The sequence below is a fragment of the Triticum aestivum genome, chromosome 2A (genome assembly GCF_018294505.1).
Source record: "Triticum aestivum cultivar Chinese Spring chromosome 2A, IWGSC CS RefSeq v2.1, whole genome shotgun sequence".
NCBI classification, from domain to species: domain Eukaryota; kingdom Viridiplantae; phylum Streptophyta; class Magnoliopsida; order Poales; family Poaceae; genus Triticum; species Triticum aestivum.
This window is the reverse complement of record NC_057797.1, coordinates 588282286-588298828: the sequence shown is the minus strand read 5'-3', so window position 1 is coordinate 588298828 and position 16543 is coordinate 588282286. Positions and strand designations below refer to the sequence as shown.

At 46.8% G+C, this 16543-nt stretch overlaps 3 protein-coding genes across 4 annotated transcripts; 2 read left to right on the top strand and 1 right to left on the bottom strand.

Moving 5' to 3' along the window:
* The first annotated feature begins 3758 nt into the window (after nt 1-3758).
* On the top strand, nt 3759-6864 carry LOC123189587 (DNA-directed RNA polymerases II and IV subunit 5A). Of its 2 annotated transcripts, XR_006495896.1 has the most exons (5): nt 3759-4098; nt 4185-4373; nt 4474-4587; nt 6011-6245; nt 6439-6864. XR_006495896.1 is itself a non-coding variant. In XM_044602039.1 (4 exons), the coding sequence occupies exons 1-4, from the start codon at nt 3898-3900 to the stop codon at nt 6134-6136; spliced, it is 630 nt and encodes a 209-aa protein (XP_044457974.1). In that variant the 5' UTR covers nt 3759-3897; the 3' UTR covers nt 6137-6864. The 2 variants fall into 2 exon arrangements, 1 of the variants encoding a protein (XP_044457974.1); XM_044602039.1 differs by having other exon boundaries at nt 6011-6864.
* Nucleotides 6865-8328: 1464 nt separating this feature from the next.
* Nucleotides 8329-11404, top strand: LOC123189588 (DNA-directed RNA polymerases II and IV subunit 5A). Its single transcript, XM_044602040.1, has 4 exons — nt 8329-8683; nt 8759-8935; nt 9024-9137; nt 10957-11404. The coding sequence occupies exons 1-4, from the start codon at nt 8486-8488 to the stop codon at nt 11080-11082; spliced, it is 615 nt and encodes a 204-aa protein (XP_044457975.1). The 5' UTR covers nt 8329-8485; the 3' UTR covers nt 11083-11404.
* Nucleotides 11405-13959: 2555 nt separating this feature from the next.
* LOC123189586 (probable inactive receptor kinase At1g27190) lies at nt 13960-16319 on the bottom strand. The gene has a single exon (XM_044602038.1). The coding sequence runs from the start codon at nt 16209-16211 to the stop codon at nt 14334-14336; it is 1878 nt and encodes a 625-aa protein (XP_044457973.1). The 5' UTR covers nt 16212-16319; the 3' UTR covers nt 13960-14333.
* Nucleotides 16320-16543: the final 224 nt, after the last annotated feature.

Here is a 16543-nt window from a genome sequence, read left to right as displayed (position 1 = left end):
AGGGGTAAGTGATGTGCGGTGTCGGGGCCTGGTCTTCGATCCCGTTGATCGGGTCTTCGATGATGAAGCAGGGGCAACAAGGACAAGGTGGGGTCACTGATGGATCTCTAACCAACCTATACTAAACAGTTTATGATAAGCAGGTAAGGTACAACAGCGGATACAAAAGCAGGCTATGCATCAGAATAGGAGCAATCAATTACAGTAGCAAAATCTAATGCAAGCATGAGAGAATGAAATGGGCGATATCGGGATGATCAAAGGGGGGGCTTGCCTGGTTGCTCTGGCCAGGAGGGGTCGTCGGGGATGTAGTCATACTCAGTCGCATCAACGTCGGTCTCAGGGTCTACCGGAGAAGAAGAGGGGGAGAAACAGTAAATACGAGGCAAACAAGCATCACAAAAAAATAACAAGGCAAAACGCGGTGCCAGGGGTGACCTAACGCAGTACTAAGCGATACTGGCGAAGGGGGAAAACATCCGGGAAGGTTTTCCCGGAGTTAGGCATTTTCGGACAGATGAAACGGAGGGGGACGGTTGCAGGTTTGCTATGCTAGGGACGTGTGGCGGACGAACGTGTTGCGTATCCGAGTTCATCTCGTCGTTCTGAGCAACTTTCATGTACAAAGTTTTTCCATCCGAGCTACGATTTATTTTATATTGATTTTAAAAGATTTAAATCATTTTTAGTATTTATTTAATTAATTTAATTCAACATTATCCAGAATAGCGCATGCTGACGTCAACAGACATCAACAGTCAGCGTTAACCGTTGACCTGGTCAACAGGTCAACCTGACATGTGGGCCCCGTGGGACCCACCTGTCATTCTCTGATTAGGTTAATTAGGGTTAGGTTAATCAATTACTGTTTAATTAAACTAACAGGTTAATTAGATTAATTAAATAGGATTGATTATCTTAATTAATTCATTAATCAATTAATTGTTTTAATTATTGTTATTATTTATTTTTAATTATTCTTTTTTTTTGTTCTGGGCGGGGGGGCCATATGTCATAGGCCCAGCGGGGCTTAACGGGCGCACGGGCACTGGGGCGTTGCGGGCGGAGCCCCATGAGTGTGCGGGCTTGCAGGCGCTGGCCCGAGCGCGGCCAATGGGGCGGCTGGGCAACGGCGGCAAGGGGCGAGACGGCATGCAGAGCAGTGGCAGCGGCGAGCCGGAGCAGTGACTGGGGAGCGGCCTGCCGGAGTGCGCGGGGCGAGGCAACCATGGACGGGGGCCGCGCGGCGCAGCGACGACGGCGGTGGTCATGGGGGTCGGGCGCGATGGCCATCCAGAGGAGGCGCGACGAGCGCGGGGAGGCCGCGAGCGGGCACGTCCTCGGGCGCGCGGTGACAGTGGAAGAGGGGAGAGGAGGAGGGCGCTCACGGCGGGGCCGTAGGAAAAGTGGCAGCTGGGCGGCGAGGCTTGGGCATTTAGCCATTTTGTAAAAAGTTGATTTCCCATTAATATTGCAAAAAGATTATTTACAACAACTTGAATATTTTTGTTTGCACGTTTGATAATTTTGAATCTTGACTTTAATTTAAATTTAATTTTGGACCGGATTCAAAACAACGCGAGTTTAACAATAGTAATTATGATGACATGGCTTCATTAACAGGGAGTTACTGTAGCTTAATTATCCGGACATCACAATATTTTAGTTTAACGAATGTTTTAAAAATAAAGCGACAACCAGCCTTTTATAAGATAGCAGTGGAACGAGCGGAAAAAAATGTTAGGCAAGCGAGTGGAGCAGGGAGCCACCTAAGCGAGTGGGGGCTTCATGGACCGACCCATGTGAACATTATAGTAGCAATTTCATGATTTTAGTGTAGAATAAGAGCTCCTAGGGGGCTCACATAACAACCTTTGCGAGAGACGAGATGTGTAAGGACACCACAACCACACACGGAACAACTCCACTCTCCTTTTAGAATAAATATTGTCTCAAAAAACACCCCAGCACGATAGACAAACAAGATTAAAAAAAAACACCATAAAAAAATTAACCCGAGCATACGCAGGTAAAACCAAAATGAAACAACTATCTGCAACAACTTGCTAGAGAAAGAAGGCAATCACACGAGTGAAGAGCGGCCTGGCAAAGCGCACGTTAGTATCTAATACCCCTCATGTCTACCCAGTATGCTACTCCCAGTTTGATTGGACCGACTTTCTCCCAAGCACAAACGACTTAGAGAAACAAAAGAGGAGCATGGAGTCATTTTTTGTAAGTGACACTCAATTCTAAATCATTTTGATGAAAAGACAATGAGATGTGTTTTCTTCTTCTTTCTTTTCCTGGTAAAAAGATGTGTTCTTCTAGGGTAAAGGCACAAAAAACCCTGTCCATATTGTCTTAGGACCCGAGTAACTAGGGAATGTTCACCTGGGAGGGGACAACCGCGAACGTTTTGACCAATCACACGGGGAGGAATGACCAAACTGGGCCAAAAAATCTCATTTTCCTGTGATATTTTTTAAATGGGTGTATGGACCTTATCTTAAATAGTTAAACGCACACACAAATACCATGATGTACATAATAAAAAAATGTTGTTATGTTCAAATAGATCACGCATTGATCAAGGCAGATTTGCGTATAAAATAAAAAAAATCTGTGTATAAAAATTCCATGGTCCACTAGAAAACAAAGACAAAAATGTATTTTAATTGTCATGGTTCTATAATTTAAGTTGCGATGACAACAAAATTTTAGTTGCCATGTTAAGAAGTTTTAAGTTTTGCAATAAAATAATGATTCAAAATTGAGAAATAATAATAGGTAGAAAAGGAAAAAGTCAGGACTGAGATAATAAAATGCCATGAAATGTAAAGAAAGGAATTATCCAAATTTAAAATTGCCATGTACTTTGTCATAACAAACGGCTCAAAAAATGCCATGATCCATATATTAAAATAAAATTAATAATTTTCCAGATAAAAAAGTGGCATGCTCTTAGTAATAAAGTTGCCATGCTCTTCAAAAAGTGACATGCTGTTAGTAAAAGAAAATCCTACCATGCTCTTTAAACGTTTATGAATTGCCATGTGAACATCATGTGATTTTCTAAAACTTGGCATGCTATAAAATATGGTAAAAGTAATTTTACCACACTACAGATTAAAAAATGCCATGCTCTTAATAAAAGAAAAAGGCATGCTCTTAATAATAAAAAGGGGCATGTTCTCACTAACAAAATTGCAATGCTCTACAATGCAAAATAAAAAAATGTCACGCTCTTTATAATAGAAATGCCATACTCTTTCAAATAAAAGCGCCATCTCTTATAAAAGTGTCATGCTTTACAAACAAAATTCCATGCTCTTTATACAAAAATGCCATGCTCTTAATAACAAAAATGACATGTTCTTTAAAATAGAAATGACATGTTCTTAATAAAGAAAATGCCATGCTCTTAAAAATAAAAATGTCATGGTATATAGGAGTAGTACATTGTAAATGCCATGATTTCTCAAAAAAAAAATCATGGTTCCTCCACGAAATGCCACGGTTTCTATAAAAAAAATGCCATAGGGGCTCCCCAGAAATTTATGACAAAAGGCGTCCTCTGTGTATTCCTCATATATGTTCGTAGGGCCAGTCCAGCCCAGATCATTCTCCGGCCCATATTAAACCCCCATATATGTTCCTCCACGAAATATCTCCCGAGAAATTCCTCATATATGTTCGTAGGGCCAGCCCAGCCCAGCCCAGATTAAACCCCCATAACTCGGTCTCGGGTCCGGCTCCGACCCAATCTTCCCCACTCCTCGCCGCTCGGTGCCGGTGTCTCCTGAACCCTCCTTCCCCCAAACCCCTACCTCCGGTGCCGCCGGCCCTTCCTCTCCAAAGGCAGGCGAAAATTTCGCGCGGGTGATCGGCAAAGGGATGGCGGCGGCAGAGGGGGAGGCGAGCCGGCTCTTCCGCGTCCGGCGCACGGTGATGCAGATGCTGCGGGACCGCGGGTACCTGGTGCTGGACGCCGATGTCGACATGACCATGGGCGAGTTCGTCGGGCGCTACGGCGACCCCGTGCGCCGCGACGACCTCGTCATCAACCGCGCCAGGAAGGACAAGCCCGACGAGCAGGTGCGTCCCCTCCCCCACCTCCTCCCCGCGATTTCCGTACTAGCTAGGGCGTGGACTGATCGACGGTGTTGGCAATGCCGCTCCAGATCTACGTCTTCTTCCCGAACGAGCCCAAGCCCGGCATGAAGACGGTCAAGAGCTACGCCGAGAAGATGAAGCAGGAGAACGTCAACAATGGCATACTCGTGGTGCAGCAGGCGCTGACCGCCTTTGCCCGCAACGCGGTGCTCGGGTTATCGCAGGAGAAGGAGAAATTGATGCTCGAGGTCTTCCAGGTCGCGCTCGACATCCATGCCTCGTACTCGTCTGACTAATATCCAGTGCCTCTCGCCATGGGAACCAGTGGCTGACGTTTAATTTATTGCTGTCCTGCAGGAAGGGGAGCTTCTTATAAACATTAAGAATCACGATCTGGTTCCCGAGCACGTGCTCCTCACAAAGGAGCAGAAGAAGACGCTGTTGGAGAAATACACTGTGAAAGAAACTCAGGTCATACAAATTTATCAACCCTTTGCTCACTGTAACTGACCTGATATTCTAATTGATGCAATCATGTCATTATGTGAAATGTATTTCTGTTTGAGCCATGTAAGCCGTTAATAATCATCTGTGAACAAACAATTATAGCTAAAAACCACAACCCTGTATTCCAGCATACCTTCATGTAGATATTCCAGATGGTTGTGCTGGGATGAAACACATTATTGATTTGAAAGAAAAGGTTCCCTCTACTTCCTCAAGCTATATTTCACCAAACTAATGTCCCTCGTACTTAATCCCAAGTGGAGTATTTTATCTTATCCCATAACCTGGTTTACATAGATGTTTTTTTGTCCTGAAAACAGCGGTTTTGCATGCTAGTATGCCACATAGGTGGCCGAGGGTTTTCTTAGACACCAAGTACCAGGATCATATCCCCTAATAATGCAATAGTAAGGATGCAATCTTATATAATCCTACTTGCAGAACTACTAGGTCATATCCCTATGTCCGCTGCAAATAGTTTCTGATAATAAGATCCATATACATATGCGGATGAATATCCTGGTCAGTGTTGTTTTAATTTGCTTTCAGTATGACAACTGTTAAGTCATGTATGTTTGTTACTCTTTAAATCATTTTGACTCAACAATTATGGTTGTTCATAATTTAGAAACATGTGAATTCTATATTATTAAGTGTAGAATCGGGATGAGCAAGAAACTGATCATGCGTAAGACTGTAGCTGAGGTGCTACTTTGATGAAAGTAATATGGTGATGTCATGAATGGCTGGGAATGTTAGACACAGGTGGTAGCAGGATAAGCTAGTAGGATGTACATGCCAGAAGCTCTTCTAGAACTTGAAGAATGATGCTATATAGTCTGCTTCGGATGTGTTCCTTTCAGAGTTAATGTGTACTTAAGGATTCTTAGATATATGAGCATTATGTTTCGCATAGGTTAGTGAGTCTATGGGTGTTCTACTGACACTGGTGTGGTGCATATTTTCTACAGTGATACTTGGTCTGTTGGGTAATGTTAGAGACAAGTGTACTAGAATTTGTTACTCTCATATCAGTTTTGGTGTACTTGTTTGCTTCCGTGCGTTGTTTGTTAAGATTAAGATGCATAATGCTCTGAAGTTAGTAGGAAGCTGTGTTGGTTTAAGTGTTGCTTGCCCTTTTCACTTGGTAGTGGTTGAACGATTTGCATTGGTCACGTTTTGCATTCATCAATTTTCATAATCTCATTCTTTAGAAAAGTTTGGCCCCAGATGTCTTCCTTTTTGCCGTAAAACGGCAGGTGCTCTTCCAATCAATAGTATAAGGAGAAATGTCTTATGCACATTAATAAAGAAACAGATATTAGCCTTTATTATTATAGTGGTACTCTAGGTTCTGATGCTCTTGTGCTGTCTTGTGATGATGCAGCTCCCTCGGATTCAAATCACGGATCCAATAGCAAGATACTATGGCATGAGGCGTGGACAAGTCGTGAAGATCACCAGGCCCAGTGAAACTGCTGGAAAATATGTGACGTATCGCTATGTTGTCTGAGCTCAAGAGCTTATCTGGTGCGCCGGGGCAATTGGTGCTACCGGTGCACCGGACACCGGTTGCACACCGAAAAATGTTTGAAAAATTCCAAAATAAATAAATAGTGCATTGACACAACAATGTTGTCAGAAAATTTCATATCAAAATTCGAAACATTGCACTAGATGCAAAAAAGGCAAATTTGACATCAGTGTGATAATTGGCCAAATCTGAAGCCCAGCTTATATTAGGTTCACATTGATGTCAAATTTTTATCATTTTTGTATCTCGTGCAATGTTTCGAATTTTGATATGAAATTTTCTGACAACATTGAACGATGTTGTGTCGATGCACTAGTTTTTTGTCCGGAAATTTTCAAACATTTCTGGATGTGCAACTGTGGTTCATCTGAGTTCCACTACATTCTCAAGGGTCGAGATGTTCTGCAAGCACTGCCAATTAAAATGCTTCCTGTCCTCAGTAGTAGACACTTGTTTTCTCGAGGAACAGAAGTTACTTTCTGAACTGCCTTAGTGCCTTGTCTTTACATCTGCTTGTCAGTTTGACATGACTCTGTTAGCTAGCATCTAGACATAGATTTCGGTAGTTCCGTTCTTTTTCAGCGCTGCTAAATAACTCTTTGCTACCCGAAATAGTCGGTCTGTTTCAGAGTTCACTTTAGTGCTCCTGTATTTAGCCAAATATATAAATGGTATGACCATTTAATCTGGTATGGTTGTTTGTTTGACGAGCAAAGCAAAGCTTGCAGCATGAGTTTCCCCTCCCGGCATGCATGAAGTATGGTGAGAATGGCAGCGGTGTGGTGAACCTCGAGCTATTTTGCCTTCCCTATGTGATGTGATCAACCTCAATTTTTTCCTTTTCTGGTTTCACATTTGCTCACGGCTGACCATATGCATGCTGGGAGGCAGTTGATTATCAACCTCGCTTGCCGCAAGGGTTGTTCAGAGGGAGTCCAGAAGGACTGCCGTATTATATCTGTTTGGTTTGGTTTGGTTTGGCCTGTCACTTGTGACCAACCACTAATCAAGATAGACAAAACATCAAGATTCTCAAGCATTTTAAGAAAATCTGGCAAGATGCCTGCAAATGCAGACAAGGGTACAACAACAATTTATGAGCCACAATGCAATGCCTAGGCACGCGGTGGAGGCGTTAAAGCAATTATCTGACATTGTCGTAAGTATTCCAATACCAACAGACAATGGGCCACAAATGTCAACAGGGGTTCTCCAACAACTTTTGAGTCACCTTTTTTCTGTTGAGAAACCAGTGGCGCATGTCGTCGTATTATTTTGAATGAAACCTATCTATTAACATGCTAAGCTCCCAGATCTCCCTAGATCTGGAGCTTCCTGGTGCGTTGGGGGTCTGTGGGGTCGCTGGGGCTCACCTGTAAGGGGTGTATGTCATTGGTTTGAGGGTTCATGTCTGTTTTTCTTCTCTTTTTTTGCACATTTTAATTCATGAACGTTTATTAAAATTAGTGAATATTTTAAACAAATAGTGAACATTTTTTAACTCACAACATTGCTTACATTCATGAACACTTTCAAATTTGTGAGCATTTTGGAGACCGAGCTCCATAGAGCCCTTTATTTAAAAAAATTCAAAATTCATAAATTTCAGTTTCAAAAAAAAATCGGAAAAAATACACATGTATGCAAGGATATAAAGTGTGTGTGTGGAAAATTTCAGGATAAAATACCTTGAACTGTGAGCTGCAAAAAAAATCATGGACTTTAAAGAATAACAGTACATATGTTAAAAAGCTCCAGATTTATCTTTTTTGTGTAGCTCACATTTTAATGTATTTCAACCTGAAAATTTACACACATGTACATTGTGTATCTAGGTATAGGTGTATTTATTTTCAGAATTTTTTAAACTGAAAAGTTTGAATTTTCAAGTTTTCAAATAAAGGCCTACATGGAGCTCGGTCTCCGTTTGGCATTTTCGGTGGAGCATGGAGTCATTTTCTGTAGATGGCACTCAATTCTATGTCATTTTGATGCAAGCACAATAAAAGATGATTTCTTCTGAGGTAAAGACAGAGAAAAACATGTCCATTTTTTCACACACAAAATAATAATAATAATAATAATAACATGTCCATTTTGTCTTTTTTTTTGGAGCCACATGTATTTCACCTGTTCGGAAAGCCCCGATTGAGCCGAACTGCAAGGCTTTCACCTAAAAGCCCAACCTTCCCAAGCGACGGCCATAGCCAAAAACCCTAACCCGCCGCCACACCGCCCTCACGCCATCCTCGCCGGCGCCGCTTCTACTCACCGAGTCACCGACACAGGCCAAAAACCTCGCGCGGGGGCATCGGAGGCGGGGAAGGGATGGCGTCCGACGGGGACAACAAGCGGCTGTTCCGCGTGCGGCGCACGGTGCTGCAGATGCTGGGAGACCGCGGGTACTCGGTGAAGGACGAGGAAATCAAGCTGTCCCTGCACGAGTTCGTCGAGCGCTACGGAGACCCCGTCCGCCGGGACGAGATCGTCATCCATTGCGAGAAGCAGGGCGACCCCAACGACAAGGTCCCCTCCCCTTCTTGCCTTCGATTTCCACGGTGGGGTGTCTTCTGACTGACGGTGTCGCTCCTGCCCTTCCAGGTCAACGTCTTCTTCCTCGACGAGTCCAAGACCGGCCTGGCCGTGGTCAGGAGCTGCGTCGAGAAGATGAAGCTGGGGAACGCCACCAATGGCATCTTCGTCCTGCAGAAGGCGCTGACCGGCCCGGCCAGGACCGAGGTCGCACAGAGCAAGAAGTACCACCTCGAGGTTTTCCAGGTCGCACTCCTCCGCACCCCTGTCTGCCCACCTCCTACTCGTATGACAGAGACCAATAGCTAATGTTTGATGCTGCCCTGTCCTGCAGGAAGGGGAGCTTCTTGTAAACATTACTGAACACCATCTCGTTCCGAAGCACGAGCTCCTGAGTGACGAGGAGAAGAAGGAGCTGCTGCAGAAATACACTGCCCACGAAACTCAGGTCAGATGAATTTGCATATTCCTTTTCTCTGTGTCCACCAGCCTGATATCCTAACCTTTGCAAGCATGGTACTATGAAAAAAAAATGTTCTTTTTTAAGCCATATAATACATGAGATGAGATGGTTTATGTAGAAAATCTATGAACAATTAAATTATCGATAAACGTGACCGCGTATTCCATCAGATCAAAATGTATTTGCGCATTACAAATTGATTGTGTGAAACACCCTATGAGTTCTGCAAAGGTTCATTTCTGTTCCCTTGAAGTATCACTATAGGAGCACTTCCCCTTCCTCTGTTTAGACAGAGACAATGTTGCTGTTTTGGTGCTCTTGAACATTGTTTTGTACTAACACGCCAGCAGGCAGATGATGTGGCCGATCGAATCCTACTTGCCTAACTACCAGGATCATATCCTCCTCGCAAATATCCTATTATCCTACTCCCTCCGTTCCTAAATATAAGGTGTATTAGTTTTTCAAAAAGTCAACTGTTGTCTATGTTTGACCAACTTTACAGCAAAATATATAAAGATTTATAATACTAAATATATAAAATGTAAAAATATAGTTCATGATGAATCTAGTCATAATGATTTGGTATTCTAGATATTGATATTTTTGTCTATAAACTTGGTCAAACTTAGAGAAGTTTGACTTTTTGGAAAAATAATACACCTTATATTGAGGAACGGAGGGAGTATTTCCCTAACAATAGTAATTGGATATCATGGAGTCTGCACATAACCCTGTTAGTTTGCAGGACTTATGTGTCACGTTGGATTGTTTAGTTTTAGTTTATCTTGGTTCCAGAACTACGGTTGATCCTAATTTAGGAACACATGGATATTGCATTGCTCAGTGGGGATTCTGGGTGAATGGCTTTTCTGATAGGGCAAGAAATTGATGCAGTCGGCAGTAGGATAAAGTAGTAGAATGGACACCTAGGGAACTATTATAACTTGAAGGATGGTATTCGATAGCTTGCTTGGGAAGTGATCCTTTTGAGAAGTTAATACATAGTAGTGACTAGTGAATGGCTCCTATGAGCCTATTTGGGACTGCTCTGCTCCTTAAAATTCAGCTCTGCTCCAGAAAACACAAGCCAAACGGGGTAGCTCCACGATATGCCGCTCCGCAGAGAAACTAGAATCTGGTGTACAACTCCTAGTTTTTTATGAAGCTCTTGAGGGGGGTGCTCCAAAAAAACTCTAGAAGCTGGAGTCGGGGGGAAATTACCCACCACTGTCACCAGTAAGTGGATACCCCTTTGTTTCTCCCCTCTCATCCAATCAAATAGATCCTTTCCACCTAATTTTCCATTCTTGAAGCTGGAGCTAGATGGAAGCCAAACATTCTCTTTGGTAGTGCTACAACTTCTGTATGAAACTGCTCCAAAGTGGATTTGGTGAAGTGAAACTGATTTTGGTGAAGTGGAGCAGTCCCAAACAGGCCCTATGTATATGCGGCTTATGTCTGCATATGTTGGTTGATCTGTGGGTGATCAACTGACAAGGTTTAGCTGCATTTTTTCTACTGTTTTAAATGCTTTCTAGGATAAAGTTAAGTATACCAGTGTACTGGCCTGATATGTTGGTGATGTTCATCTGAGTAGTTTGTTGTTTTGAAATCAGTTAGAGGGCTCATTTGGTAGTGGCTGCATAATTTGCATCGGTCACATTTCACATTCATCAAGCTTTGATACCTCAGTTCTGTAAAGGAGCTTGAGCCCTAACAAACAGAACACGGATACTTGCCCCAATCTTTTACTACAGTGGCACTCTATGTTCTGATGATTTGGAGTTATCTTATGATGCAGCTCCCGAGGATTCAGCTCACGGATCCGGTAGCAAGATACTACGGCATGAAGCGTGGGCAGGTGGTGAAGATCACCCGGCAGAGCGAAGTCGCCGGAGAATACGTGACCTACCGCTACGTCATGTGATCCTCACCACCATATCAAGGCTTGAGGTTGGTCTGGGAATTAAAATGGTTCCTTGGTCGCCAAACCCTCCCAGTACTAGAAAGAAGCATTGCTGTGTGTGTGTGGAGGAACCAAGGTGCTCGCTGAAGTGGCTCGGTGCCCCTTTGTCTGTATACTTGCTGGCAATTTGACATGAGTGTAGTGTGTTGTGTTAGCTAGAAAAATAGGTTTCTCTGTAGATGTGTGGTGTTCCGTGCCTTTCTGTTGTGAAATTCAGTTACTTGTGCGCCCCGGTATTTTGACCAGATGGAATGAGTATGCCTTTCTGGGACTCTAGAAATAACTTGACTGTATTGAGTGGTATCGGTTAAGACTGGCAGCAAAGTGGCCAACCTCGAGCGAATTTGTTGCGAGTATGTCTTTTCTGCAGAGATCTGGGCTAGCTTTTCCTCTGCATAAGCCGAGAAGCTGGAAGCTTTGTTTTTCTGGGGTTAAAAGTCTATCGTTTGGAACCTTGGCGTGGCCGTCGATTTTGATGTATACCAGCATAGTAAAAAGACGTCCCGTGTCTTTTGCTTCAGATTTTGACGTTTCTACAGTTGCGGGAACTGCACGGCAGAGAAGTGGCTGGCAGGATCCTCCGCTCCTTTGTACGGAGACTTGTTCGCAGTTTAGCTGCCAAGAAAAATAATCATCCTAGTCCTAGGGAAAAAAAACTAGTCTTACTACCAAGAAAACCGCAAGTCAGTCAACGACGGGGACATACATGGCCGATGTGCTCCTCGCCTCAGATCCCAGCGCTCGTGTCTGAATCCGCACTCCATCTTCCTCCCAATTAGCAAAGCGTCACTTGGCGAAAGAATATCTCGCACGTCACATCCAGGTCCCCTGCTGTCCTGCCTGCGGGCTGCGATCGGAGGGACAGGTTTAATCAGTACCGTGATCTTCATCCAGTGGATTTGCGTCGAGCAGGGCGCAGCGCCAGCCGCCCTCCGGGCCTGCCTGTTTCATTCCCATTCCCTCTTTTGTTTTCTACTCCCTCCCTGTGTTCGCTGTTATTGTAAGATGTTCTTCTACCCCCTCATATTAACTGTCGCTGATTTAGCATGAAGTTATCGAATGTATATAGACCGCCAGTGTGCTTGTTCACTCATTTCAGTCCGTATGTGCTCCATATTACAAGGGAGGGAGGGAGTAAATTATAATCGTGTCAAAAAGGAAAAACTGCTAAGCATCCGCGGACAGTTCGTGTCGTATGCGATAACAGAGCTCTCATGCGGTTCTGTTGGTAGCATTGCGTAACTTGCAACGTATCCGTACACGAAATTCTGCACGGCACGGCTCCTTCGTCCAGCCATGGCGTTCCAGCATTCATGGCGACATATTAAGGAGCCGGTCAAACACAGCGTTCGATCAGACCATCGTTCTTCGCTACCCTTCTGTTCATGAATCGTGCAGGCCCCCCTCCCCCTACCACCGATCGTGTGTAGGGGCAGGCCCAGCGCCGGTGTATCCTACAGACAGACAAGGCACGCCATCATTGCGACCGATCCGCGGATGCCAGCTGCCGACCACCTCCAGCCTTCCAGGTCACACTACTGAATCAATAGCACAACTACAAGTTACGAGCAGATAACTCGCAGCTGTGCTTGGTGTTCAGCTCAGACTTTCTTTTTTTGCAGGTGAGCTCAGACTTTAGAGAGGAGTAGAACTCGGTTCAGTGGCTGAGGATGATCAGGCCGGATTTGCCGGAGGAATAAAGATGAGGTGGCAACTCACTAACAAGCAGCAAAAAGCTAGCCGAGACACAGGCAAAATACATCTTTACACATACACTAGTCCAATTCCCGCGACAAGCTTTGGGCAGAGGGGTTAGGTTAGTCTAGCCGCGTATTTTGTCTTTTCTATGCGCAACATGCAAATCTGGGCAGACTTGTACGTGCATACAGTACAATAATAGTACAATAACTGCAGGCGACAGCCAAGCACAGGATTCAAACAGGGCCGCCATGGTACATCTGTCTGCTCCGCTCTGCTCTGTGCATCCCCACCTTCCCACAGCGATTCTCAAGGGGAGTAAAATAAATGGCTGAAATGCCGCCACGCCGTCCGTCCCACCACAGCTCGTTTTCTCAGTTTCAAAGTTTTCAGCCGTCCAATCCAAGCATTGAAGTACGTGCTCTTCTGCTAGTCAAGAGACCGGCCGGGTAACGCTCGCTATCGCCAGGAAAGGTCAAATTTAGGACTCTGATCTGATCGTGAGAGCCCGCGATGGTGACAATTATGCATGCAGACTGGGCATGTGCGGTGGAACAACTGATTATTGTTATCAATCACAAAGAGCTGACTTTCAAATCAAACATAGCATACAATATAGCAGGAGGGCCAGCCAGATAAGAACGGAGATAACGCGGGTTTAGGGGGAAATGGAAAGCTAATAAAATTTAAAAGTCAGGTTGACGATGTCTTTCGCACATTACAATGCTTCAAAATCGGTCTTCGGAATACAGAACAGAGGCTGGTAAATGGTCCAAGGTTTGAAAGGTATAGGACAAAGACACATAGCTTGGAAATGTATGTTGAAGGATTTTATTAGCACCCAAATTGGAGTATTGCCAACAACGCAGAGCACATGAAATATATGAGAATGAGATAGGGGATATCATATCATCCAGCAAATTCACAACAGAGAAAATGGTACTCCCTCCGATCCAAAATAAGAGACAGATGACCAAAATGAGAGACAAATGAGATAGGGTACATCATCGAGCAAATTCACAAAACCGCGACACTTATTATGGATCGGAGGGAGTAAATGGGATTAGCATGCTACATAATGACCATCTATGAGTAGGAGATAACAGGGTGCTACAGAACGGCCATGCAAACAAAGTTAAATATTCCTGTAAAATTAAGATAAATTGATAAAGGATCAATTTTTTGAATGCCAGTCTCATTTGTATAGGGGACTGGAGAGCAGGCCACTTGTTCCAAGAAGGTGATATCAGAATTTAGACACAACAAGAATTACAGTTCCACAGAGATACTACAAGCACTAGCAATAACTTAAAGAGACAATGCAGACTAATCTTACAGCTTACATGATTATCTCACCATGATACGGTGCCATGATCGAACTGATTATCCGGCAGTAATAATTGTTTCGCCATGGATGTCTCGGCATGCCCTCGATCAATTCAACTGCCAGGGCTACGCAAGTAGTAGCATATTAAGCCTGACCAAGCGGTTCACAATCCGAGGCGTCGCCGCCATCAGGTGTCCGAGTCGTCCTTGTTATAGGCCAGCGGAAATTCATCAAACTGCTCCGAGACATCACGGCCCGTTCCAATGCTCTTCAGAGAGTGGTAAACCCTGTACATTGAGATCCTCTCCTTTGGCCGAGCCACAATACACTGAAAAGCCACCTTCAAGAACTCGCTGATCTCTGCATCAGAGCCCTTCAATGACTTATCCACAGCATCGGCGATTCGTCCAGAGCTCTTGAGCTGATATACCCAATCCACCAATGTCCCCTTGAATCCTTCACCCACATCACTTGACACAGAGGCGGCCTCCTGCCCGCTCACGAGCTCCAGTAGTACGACCCCAAACGCATATGTATCGCCCTTCATGGTACCAACTGGATTGCTAGCATACTCTGGGGCAACATACCCAAACTCCCCAAAGTCACCATTGAGGAAGGGGCTTGTATCTCCACCTTCCCCTGGCGCCATCCGGACCAGCCTTGTGAGCCCAACATCTGTGATCCGAGCCTCATAGTCCTCGTCGAGAAGCACCGCGCTCGAGCTCAAGTTCTGGTGAATCTGTGGCATCTGAAACCCATGGTGCAGCCACGCAAGACCGCGCGCCGCCCCAACAGCAATCCTGAGCCGCGTCGCCCAGTCCAGCAATGTCTCCCCTGGCTCCTTCATCACCTTGGAAAGAGCCCCACTCTCCATGTGCTTGTACACCAGCAGCCGCTCCTCCTCAACAACACAGAATCCCAGCAGCGGCACGATGTTGGGGTGCCGCAGCTGCCCAATCCGCCCCATCTCCGACCTGAACGCCTTTTCTGAGAGAGGGCATGAGTGCAGGCGCTTCACCGTCAGCGCGGACCCGTCGCGCAGCACGGCCCGGTATGCGGTCCCTGCCCGCGAGCTCCCCGCCACCACGATGTGGCTTGTGCTGAAGTCCTGTGTGGCTGCCAGCAGGTCGGCTAGCTTGACCTTGACGATCGGTTTCTGGAACAAGGACACCGGCGCCAGTCGGTTGTGTGCGGCCCGCAGGCGCTCCGCCCACCAGCTCCCGTCCTCGGCGGCAGTAACCTCCGACTCGCTTCCTCCGCGGCCCTGGCGGCGGCGGCCAGCCTTGCCCTTCCCGGTGCATCGCCAGAAGAAGAAGGCGAGGAGCAGCGAAGCGGCGGCGCCGAAGACCCCGGCAGCGATAACGATTCCGAGGCCGGTGCCCCCAAGCCCTCCGCCGCAGCGCGAGGACACGGGGTGGCCGCACAGGCCCGAGTTCCCGGAGAAGGAGTCCTTGGAGAAGGCGGAGCCGAGCTGGGACGGGATCTGGCCGTCGAGGCGGTTCCGGGAGAGGTCGAGCGCCTTGAGGCGGTCGAGGCGCGCGAGGGAGGCGGGGATCTGGCCGGAGAAGGCGTTGTCGCTGAGCTTGAGCGAGTTGAGGAAGCGGCAGTTGGCGAGCTCGGAGGGGAGCGGGCCGGTGAGGCGGTTGCCGGAGAGGTCGAGGTTGACGACGAAGGGGATCCAGTCGCAGAGCGCGGGGGGTATCTGGCCCTCGAGCGCGTTGGAGGAGAGGTCGAGCGTGTTGGCGGAGCGGCAGTACTGGAGCGCGGGGGGGATTTTGCCCTGGAGGCCGAAGCCGGAGAGGGAGACGGCGAGGATGCGCGACTCCTGCGGGTTCCAGCAGGAGATGCCGGAGAAGTCGCAGACGGCGCCCGCGGAGGTGTTGGTGGTCCAGGAGGAGAGGCGGCCCTCGGGGTCCCTGAGGTCGGCCTTGACGCCCTTGAGGCACCGCGCGTCGTCCTCCTGCGGCTCCGCCGCCGACCCCGGCGGCGGCTGCGGCGCGGCGGGCGGGAGGGTGAGGGCTAGGGCCAGGGCTAGCAGCAGGAGGAGGCGGAGCGAGGGCGGCATGGCGGATTGGTGGTGGAGGCCGTGGTGGTGGTGGGGGGTGGTTTGACCAGGTGGGGAGACTGCGGGCGGGGGCGGAGTGGATGGGCGGTACTGCTGGTGTGTCGCGTGTGCGCGTTTTGGTGGGGCGGCTTTGGGTTGGGGTGGGGAGGAGTTGGGCTGCGCCGCTGGGTGGGGGTGGGGGTGGTGGATGGATGGGGAGAGAAGTGGAGAAGAGGACAGGCTCGACACGGGGTGGTGGGAGGATTGGCGAGATTTGGAAGCGACGGACGGCTGACTAGTACCCCAGTGCCGACTCCCTGGGTCTGAGTGAGTGGTGATTGCTTGGGCCGTGC